This window comes from Macaca mulatta, chromosome 1 (assembly GCF_049350105.2).
Source record: "Macaca mulatta isolate MMU2019108-1 chromosome 1, T2T-MMU8v2.0, whole genome shotgun sequence".
In the NCBI taxonomy this organism is placed as follows: Eukaryota; Metazoa; Chordata; class Mammalia; order Primates; family Cercopithecidae; genus Macaca; species Macaca mulatta.
The window spans coordinates 26,110,270-26,120,300 of record NC_133406.1 but is presented as its reverse complement, the minus strand read 5'-3'; the positions used below and the strand labels follow the sequence as shown (position 1 = coordinate 26,120,300).

The following is a 10,031-nucleotide window of genomic DNA, read 5'->3' as shown; positions in this document are numbered from 1 at the left end:
ACTCCCAGAGGGTAAACACCTGAAGGTTTCCCCATTGCATTCCAGTGCCCAATCAAGCATCTGGAATGCATTAGGCATGCAATGCACTAGGCATGTATTGGTGGAGTGAGTTCCTGAGGAAGGGAAACAAGAAAGATTTTCCCAGAATGTGAGGTCTGAGAAAGCAGGGACTTTGTCCTGTTCACTCTGCTGTGTCTTCAGTTTCCGGCATATAATAAACCCTCAGTAAACATTTATTGAATGAATGAAATCTGTAGATTAAATAAGGATAACCCCTGAATCATCTCTTTACATATGGTTTCATCCTAAGGGAATTGTCTTCTGAAGTGAAGAAGACAGCATGACACAGTTGTCAACACCCGGAAGCTTCCATGAGTTCAGATCTAAACTCTACCCCTCACAGACCAAAGGACCTTCAGAAAGTTAACTAACCTTTTTATGCCTCAGTTGTTTTGTCTTTAATCGAGGTCTGTTGTGTGATTAAGTGAGCTAATATTTGTAATCAAGAAAATAGCTATGGTTATATATTTTAACAACTATTTATTATTTTTTAAAAAAAGAACAGTCTTATAAAATGAAAAGTCAAGCACTGCCCATATTCTTCCACACATCCTATTATTATTATCCCAAATAAATCCTTAGGGCCTGGGAGACATTTGGGAGACAAACCATTCCATTCATCTTTTGTGACTTTGTTATTTTTCAGCCCTCATAAAGCAGGTTATCTGTTCTTATTAAGGGATTGCTTTCTCTAAGACCGTGTCTGAAGTTTATTTTAGACAAACAGCAATGAATATGGATAGGTGACCACATCATTTGCTAGGAGGCAACTTTTTAGTAGTTTCCACTCTGATTCACTAGTTGTATGACTACAAGTAAGAAAATTTGAGCAACTTGCCTTTGTCTACCCTCTGGGAATTCTTGATATTGCTAAATGTCCCCATAGGACTAAACAACAGCCAATACTTTTCACTTAAAACTATCAAGACAAGGTCAGGTCTTCCTATTTAGAGTCTGACAGAACAGAATGTATACATCATCACCTACTTGGTTAGTAAAACCCTAAGCATGAAACAAATCAGCAATTTAATTAGCATACAAGAGAGCATGAATCTGGGGTGTTGAGTGACCAGATGAACATTTAATTAAAAGTTTAGTGCAAATTGTGATCACATGAAGAAATGTTGCATAGGTCAGCATTTGGAGCATTAAAAGCTTATTCACAGTAAAGTATAACATGTATGATAACTACAGTAATGGCAAGTACAGAAATCCTAATAAGGTAGGGAGATTATTCTCCAATTCAAAAGGTGTTTATTTTTACTTGAATAAAGTTTCTTTATACCAAAATTCTAATTTTTGCTAATAGGACAAAAAAAGGGACAAGTTGTGTCATTTTATTCCTTTAATAGGAAACCAAAATAAAACACAAAGAGGTGAAAAAACAATTGAGTGAAGCAAATTTTTGAGTAGTGAACCTTCAGAATGGGAACCCAGTGAAGACTGGATTATTTTCTCCCATATTCTATAAATAGAATTCTATTATAGAGACAAGTTACAATAATCTCGAATTGTTGCCATTGTCACAGCTGTAACTTGTGACTCATGTGTAAAGAACCATTATAAGCTGGACTCTAAGAGTGATCAATATAGCTTTCACCTCTGATAAACACTAGCCAGAATCTCTTCCATTACGGTTACCATCAAAGAGAGGTACAAGTAGGACAGAAATCAAACACAAATGATATACTACCTTTCCCTACATACAATGAATAGACTAGGGAACTATTCTTAATAATAAATAATTTATTAATTAGAACATATAAGTGAATACAGAAGACATTTAAAAGTAAAAATACAAAGGAATAATTTTATTCATGCAATACTTTCATAAAAGGTGAGTATAAACTCAGTCCATGCGTGTGTGAAGTGAAATGAGCTTGCTGGCTGGAGAGGGACAGGGTGCCAGAGGCTACTACCCAGTCAGGGTCACAGCTGTATTGGTCGATTGCTGGGTTCCTGTTGGCTTGGTCTGGATCATGTTATTTCTGGTGTTGGATTTCCTGTCCATGCTCTTGACCACGTCTTTCACCCACCTGGCTTGTGGATCAGCACAGACTTTTAGGCCACGTTTGGTAATAAAACTGTAATGCAAGGAAAACACAGACGAATTTAGCCACATTCTCAAAGCCCTGGGGTCAAGAGTTAAGATCAGAGCAGACTTGAAGAGATCTTGTGCAGAAATTACTGCAAGAAATAGTCTTTCAGAGCCATGAGATCAAAAATGGGCACCCGTCTTCTGTCATCTATTTTAACATAAAGGAGAAATATCTGCAAGTAGTATCCAGCCCCTTTGTTCACCACAATTCACAGGTTCCTTTTCTCATCCATGTCACCAAATGTTGTAACAAAAAGACATCTGAGGCCATCTAGTTCCATTATTACATACACTCTTCCTTTTCAAATTTAAAAGTACTCATCTTATATTTTTAATAAAAGCTGATATTTACGTTTTCATTTTTTAGAGTAAAGCTTGCAATTATGTGTTGGGAAGAGTTATTACTTCTAAAAATGAGATTCTGGTAGAAGAAGGGGACCATGTAGTTTGTGCATTGACTCATTTCGTTGAAATATGGCAACTGATAATCAAGGGACTCTGCCTAACTCAACCCTAAGAACCCCCAACTCCAGTGAGGCTTGCAGGGAAACCCTGACATGGGTCAGCCATCTTTAAACCCAGACCTCAGAGCTATGCACAGTATTCAACAGACTCTTCCACTAAGCTAAATAGAGGAGGACTTCTATTCTTTATTTGGCAGCCAAATTTTTGCAATAATCCCCATTCAGTTGGGCTGCATAAAGACGTGATTGACAAGGAAAAATAAAGAGCTCGTCAGTTAAGCTGAGCTGTTCCTCCATGTTGACCTACTTTTCCTGAGGAAGGCAGCAATTCTGTATACTCTACTTCTATACCTCTAGATATCCACCCAGCCCAGCTTCTGTGGAGACAAACTCACATTACTGCTTTCAAGGAGCCTTCCTTGATGGTGTAGGTCTTGATTCTGTTAACTGGCAGTCGCTGGGTAGTGAGGCTCACACAGGTACTCTTATCTGAGACTTCACTCCCTACACCTGGTGAGAAAAAAAAAAAACATACAATGAAAAATTAAGCTATTATCAAAATCATAGGAACAATCACCTGTTAAATTACTCTAAGAATGTTGTGAGAATATAAGACCATTTGCTTTTTGGGGGAAGAGATGACTGACAGGCATCCTGAATCTCTTGCCCATCATAGATTCTTAGTAAATATTTGACTAATTTAAAACCTCAATCAATAGAATTGTTTCAGGAATTTCATGCTGAGACAAAAACAAGATGTTTTCCCATCTCTATGTATATTTTCACTTAGACATTTGGGACGGCTAGTAAATGTCCCAGTGACACTCATTCATTCATTTATACAACAGTGCCTGTTGTGTCCCACATGTTTTATTAAGACAGACGTTTTGTCCCTGTTTTCATAGAGCATTTCTTCTAATGAGGGAGCCAGGCAACAGACAGGTAAACAGAAAAGATCATTTCAAATAGTGCAACATGTTACAGTACTATAAGTGAGATTACAGAGTAATGTGTGAAGAGTACTGTAGGCAAGGTAACATTCAGTGGGGGAAGGCTATCCTCCACAAGCTGCTGAAAGTACCTTCTGCCATTAACCAGTTCACCCAGTCCTTAGACCCCCAAACAGAGACAAAGCAAGAGACAAAGCAAGAGAAGAAGCAGATACTGTTGGCCCAGGCTGAGAAGAAAGCTGCTGGCAAAGGGGGTGTCCCCACTAGGAAATCACCTGTTCTTAGAGCAGGGGTTAACACCATCACCACCTTGCTGGAAAACAAGAAGGCTCAGCTGGTAGTGATTGCACCTGGTGTGGACCCCATCAAGCTGGTTATCTTTCTGCCTGTCCTGTGTCCTAAAAGGGGTCCCTTACTGCATTATCAAGGGGAAGTAAGGCAAGACTGGGACATCCAGTCCACAGGAAGCACACTGTCGCCTTCACACAGGTTAACCAGGAAAACAAAGGAGCTTTGGCTAAGCTGGTGGAAGCTATCAGGACCAATTACAATGATGGATATGATGAGATCTGCAATGTCCTGAGTCCAAAATCTGTGGCTTGCATTGCCAAGCTGGAAATAGGAAAGGCTGAGGAACTTGCCACTAAACTGGGTTAAATGTACACTGTTGAGTTTTCTGTACATAAAAATTATTTTCTGTACATAAAAATAATAAACACTTCAAAAAAATTAATAAATGGTAAAAGGTAAGATATATGTACGTGGAAGTCAGCCTTAAAATATTCATCCCCAATAGTAATGGCCCAAGGGAATTAAACTATTGAGTTTAGAGAACATCTAACATTGCAAAAGGAAAAATAACTTGGGAGAATTAATACTGTTAAGGGTTGGGTAAAATCTAATCAAAGTTTCTAAGTGCTGATTTTCTCCTTAACTGTAGACACTGGTCTTTGCTTCCCAGAGAAATAGGCAGCTAAAAACATCTAAAGTAACCACTGATAATGATCAAGTTTGGTCTGTAGTGTTGCTAATATCAGAAGGCATTTTTTAAAGCATGGAACTAAACAAAGAGTGTTCACAGTGTGCTTTTCTTCATCATTCCTTCTCCTCTCCTCCACTCTCAGTGCCAGTCTGCACATTCCTACCCTCTACCTTTGCCAATATATTTTTAATGCTGAATTGTTTCTGCAACCAATGAAAGAGGAAAAATCTGGACTTTTTCTCTGTTTCTCTCATATTTAAGAAACAAGATTTCTCTCTGTGAAGTATCTGAAATGGACTCCCAAGACTCAGGGAATCCTGTTATACTTGAAACCACAAAGCCTTTTCCTTATTCTCAGCAATGTTTGTGTGTCTGTGTTATTCTTTAAAATATCACCTTCACTCAGGTTGCAGAGTTGAATCAAAGCAGAGACTGTTTGCCTCATTTTTGTAAGTAAGAAGCTAAGCACCAGTGGGACTTATAGAGCTCCTTCAGCTAGAAAACGGGAATTTGAGACCAGTGTCTGCAGTTCTTCTCAGCCTCTAACAGACCTCCTTTCCCCTACTCCAGATCTGAATCTCCCTCAGATGGTATGCCCATTGTCTCAGCAAAATGCCAGCCAGGTAGCAACATGTGGCCTAATGTAGTAATCAAACTTTTTTGTTTCATCAATATTTTTTTGTTTTGTACACAATTTCAAGGACTTCCAGACAGCAACCTTTATTCATGGAACCCCTTCGGGACCCATTATTAAGTTATGATATCATAGTCTAAGTAATAAGTCTACCAATTAGAACACAAATAAGTAGACAAATTCACTCCAGTCATAGGAAAAAGTAATCCTTCAAGAAATATCTACTGAATGCTCAGGTAAGGGCTCAGTATAGCTGAATCTTACCTGGATGTGTCTTGCAGGTTTATTGAACTGTGTGTAAGTTGCTGACCTATTTGTTAGTAGTTATTATTGTATAGTCTCTTACAAATAGAGAAAATTTCTCATAAATAGTAATATTTATGGCATTACTAACAGAGTCCCCCACGTACTTGAAGGTAATATTGATTTTCTGGACATGAAGGTCTGAACTTCCAGTCATTTGGGGCTTGGTTTTGTATTGAAAACATTGATTTGCTCCAGAGCATATATCCTCTGATGCATCCCCACATTGTAACTGAACGCTCAAAGATTTTGATAATTTATCAAACAATATATTAAATGGGCAAAAGCTACAAATGCATTTATAACCATCACCTCTAATCCATAGCTAACATTGATCAAAAAATTACTATTTGCAAGGAAATCTGATGTTATTAAATAAATAAACCATAATATTTATTTAATCTTAATCTCAGGTGATCATGTCTGTTATCCTATTCAGTTTACACATAAATAAGCATAGGCCCTGAGTGGTTAAGAAATGTGCCCAAAATTACCCAATTAGGAAAAGTAGGAGCCCAGATACTAACCAAATTCTCCCTGTTCTGGGAGTTTACGAAGCCCCCTACAATCAAAATCATCATTCCTTTTTTGCACATGGGAAGTTTAAGGCTCCCCTGAGGAAAGCAGTTTACTCCAGTTAAAACCTGAGTCAAACCCAAAATGTGTGCCCACCTGCCTTGCCTCCCTGTTCTTTATCTCACAGACAGCTTCTTGACTTACCTTCCACAATGTATGCGGTGAGACAGCAGATGCCAAGGAGGGCCAGGGTGAGAAGTCTCATGGCTGAGGTCCTGCTGAGCTGTGCAGGGAGAGAGTGAGGATCAGGCTCTTTCAGGACCTCTTTTATGCCTCCAATGGTCAGCGCACTTCCTGTGGTGAGAGGGGGCTTTTGAGGTGGGTGTGGGATCATGGAAAGTCTTTGCAATACTGATGCTTTTTATTTTCTTTAAAAAAAAAAAAAAAAGTCCCTTTTCCCTGTTCATACTAACCTAACGCCTTGTGGCCTTTAACCCTTTGTCTGTGGTTAATGTGTCAATGAAACCAAATGTATGCATAGAAGAAAATGTGGTTGTGTTGTCTCTTGCCACCAGCCTGAATTCAGATCTTCCGCTGTAGACATGCCTGAAGGCTGTTCACTGCCATGGTCCAGCGCGGAAACTGTAAAGGAAATGAGGTGGAGTGGTCACTGTGTTCCATCCCACCTCATGTGACATCCAGTGTGACATGAGGCTTCCACAGCCATGGATCATGAGTCCCTGGTGCCACCCTTTGACTCTCTCAGGAGGGGAAGAGAGGCTGCTGCCACACTGAGCTTTGCGATCCTTTGCTTTCTTTTCTGTCATTTTTCTCCTCCACCTTCATTCAAGTTGCCCTCCTTTCTTCATCCCAATCTCCCCAGGTACCTAAGAAAGAATAACTGTTTAAGCATGTCTATATGCATATGTTTGCTTTATTACAACTTGACATACACTTTTATAGAAGCTTTTGAAAAGTTGTGCTGTACCAACTTATTTCAAATAAAAAGGAAATAAAATGATCTATAATCTTACCATCTGACAGTTTCCATTTTTAATATTTTTCCAGTGAATCTGTATTGGCATACATGTGTTCTCATAATTGTAGTCACTTTAAATGCTGTTTTAACACCAATTTAAATATCTTCCTGTTTTTTTAGCCTTCATATTTCAACTTCAAGTAAATATACACACATACATATTAAACCATTTTCTTGTAACTTATTATAAAGATCAGAACTGTAAGATCAGTTTCATTAATATATACTGAATTACTTCCCTTTAATAACCAGAGGTAGGATTACTGGGTAAAATGATATGATCATTTTTATAGCTCTTATTATATATTGCCATATAATCTCCCCAGATGTAATTTTAATTTGCAATGCTCCCAGTAGAATTTAAATATACTGATTCCACTGGAACTTTTCTGCCACTGAGTTTGTTGTATGGTGGTTGCTCTTTATTTTACATAGATACCTATAAAATGTATTTATTAAATATATGTGTAGTTAAAGGTTTTGCATTTGCTATTAGGAATATGAAAATAAATTCCTATGTTTTCATAAAAATTATAGGTTAACCTCTAAGAGACTTTCCACTAATCACGTTTGATTTTTCACCCAGACTTCATTCTAAACTTCCAATTGGCTCTTTAATGATCTCTACCTTACTACACAATCACTCCTTGAACACTGGACACATCTTCTTTTCAAACTGCTTCTCCTCCTATTAGTCCTTAGCATAGAGCAATGTGTTCTCTTCCATCTAATTTCCAAATACTGATATATAGGGAGCATCTTAGATTCATTGCTATCTACCCACGTGTCATTCATTCTCAACCAAACTGGACTAAGTATACCTTTTGAGTAGTTCTTTGACATGTCTCCTCCTTTCTTCCCACACTGCTCAAATGTTAGGCCAATTGCAGTGGACTAAGTGGTTTCCCAGTCTAGGGCCTCCTCTCAATCTGTTCTCTGCAGCTTTGCCAGAGTGATCTAATCTAATCATGCCATTTCCCTACTGAGAACCTCTTTGCCAACTTCCATTGCCTACAGGATTAATTGCAAATCTTTCATTGTCATATATAAGAATGCTCAAGATCTAGTACTGCTTTTCCTTTCAGTACTGCTTTTTTTTCCACCATTCACTCACACACTCCCAAACCTTAACAAATACATACATGTGCAGCCAACCCAATGGGCCAGCCTCTTTTATAAATATTTTCTCATATTTTCATAATCTCATATTTTATTTTCATAAAAGAGGCCAGCCTCTTTTATGCTCCTCACATGTTTCTTTTAACTGGAATACCCATGACAGCTCCCTACATAGTTACTTGTAAACTTCTCCTCTCTGTATAAACTTTCCTGAATTTTTTTGATAAAATTAAGTTATGCCACCCCTTTATGCTCTCTTAGAACTTTGTTCTGTTCTCAAGGCTATTCTGCAGCTAATCTCATTATGTTCTACTCAATTACATTACTGCATCACCCACTAGATGGCAGGCTCTTTGAGAGTAGAAGATTCCCTTGTTATCTCTGGATCACTGGTACTTGCAGAAAGCCTGGTATGTAATAATTGCTCAACAATTAGTTTTTTAATAAATGAATTATTTTTAAAATTCCAAAATTACAATGATTGTGCATTAAGTGAAAGATGATCATCTAAAAACATAAAGCCATGTTTCATGACATTGGTCTAAGCAAATAAAGGAAACAAAGGCAAAGACAGACAAACAGAATTACATCCAACTAAAAAGCTTCTGCACAGCAAAGGAAATAATCGATAGCAGTAGAAGACAACTTATGAAATGGGAGAAAATATTTACAAACTATACATCTGATAAGGAATTAATATGTAAAATATATAAAGAACTCAAGCAACTCATTAGCAAGTAAACAATACAATTTAAAAATTGGCAAAAGACTTGAATAGACATTTCTCAAAATAAAACATGCAAATAGCAATCAAGTATATGAAAAAATGTCCAACATCATTAATCATCAGGGAAATGTAAATTTTTTTAAAAAACATAATGAGATATCATCCTACACCTGTTAGAATGGCTGTGATCGAAAAGACAAATGATAACAAGTGTTGGCAGGGATATGGAGAAGAGGGAACTCTTGTACACTGTTGGCAGGAATGTAAATTAGTATAGACAGTATAGAAAACAGTAGAGGTTCCTCAAGAAATTCCAAATAGAACTACCATATGATCCAGCAGTCACACTACTGGGTATACATCCAAAAGAAATGAAATCACTGTATCAAAGAGATATGTGCACTCCCATGTTTATTGCAACATTATTCATAATAGCCAAGATATCAAATCCACCTAAATAGATAAAGAAAATGTGGTACATACACACAATGGAGTACTAGTCAGCCAAAAGAAAAGGGGGGGAAATCCTATCATTTGCCAAAACATGGGTGAACCTGGAAGGCATTATTTTAAGTGAAATAAGCCAGGCACAGAAAGACAGATACTGCATGATCCCACTCATATGTGTAATCTAAACAAGTTGATTCCATAGAAATACAAAGTAGAATGGTGGTTACCAGGCGCTGGGGCAGTTGAGAAGAGTGGGGTGGGGTTGGGGAGATGTCAGTCAAAGAATACAAAATTTTAGTTAGATAGAAGGAATAATTTCAAGAGATCTATTATACAACGTGGTGACTGTAATTAAAAATATACTGTATTCTTGAAAAATGCTGAGAGTTAATGTATTCTCACAAAAAAATGATAGCTATGTGAGGTAATACATACATTGATTAGCTAGGTTTCGTCATTCCGCAATGTACATACACTTTAAAACATCATCTTTTACACATAAATATATACAATTTTATCTGTCAGTTTTTTAAAATAAAATAAATAATGAAAAGAAGTAAAAAATAAAGGTGTGAACTCAGGAGATTGTGCATGAGGCTTTCTCATGTTTTCAATCAAATCGACAATTTTACTAGTGGCCGAATTTTTGTTTAGCATATTGACATGGAATTTGTTAAACTCTCAGAATG

General features: G+C 37.3%; 1 protein-coding gene across 2 annotated transcripts; it reads right to left on the bottom strand.

Annotated features, from left to right (window-relative positions):
* Nucleotides 1-1,842: 1,842 nt before the first annotated feature.
* On the bottom strand, nt 1,843-6,589 carry LOC100423131 (lymphotactin). 2 transcript variants are annotated; one of them, XM_077999490.1, is made up of 4 exons: nt 6,481-6,589; nt 6,212-6,361; nt 3,018-3,132; nt 1,843-2,144 (listed from the first exon to the last, which is right to left on the bottom strand). In XM_077999490.1, the coding sequence occupies exons 2-4, from the start codon at nt 6,270-6,272 to the stop codon at nt 1,976-1,978; spliced, it is 345 nt and encodes a 114-aa protein (XP_077855616.1). In that variant the 5' UTR covers nt 6,273-6,361; nt 6,481-6,589; the 3' UTR covers nt 1,843-1,975. The 2 variants fall into 2 exon arrangements, with proteins under 2 accessions (XP_077855616.1, XP_028705966.1); XM_028850133.2 differs by lacking the exon at nt 6,481-6,589 and having other exon boundaries at nt 6,212-6,426.
* Nucleotides 6,590-10,031: the final 3,442 nt, after the last annotated feature.

Bases quoted from the DNA above. Each gene is read 5' to 3' on its own strand.
- LOC100423131 (XM_028850133.2), bottom strand. From the start codon at position 6,401: ATGATCCCACACCCACCTCAAAAGCCCCCTCTCACCACAGGAAGTGCG. The intron at 3,133-6,211 runs GTAAGTCAAGAA...TTTTCTCACCAG, and splicing joins CACCGCATACATTGTGGAAG to GTGTAGGGAGTGAAGTCTCA. The intron at 2,145-3,017 runs GTGAGTTTGTCT...CTTGCATTACAG, and splicing joins GGCTCCTTGAAAGCAGTAAT to TTTTATTACCAAACGTGGCC.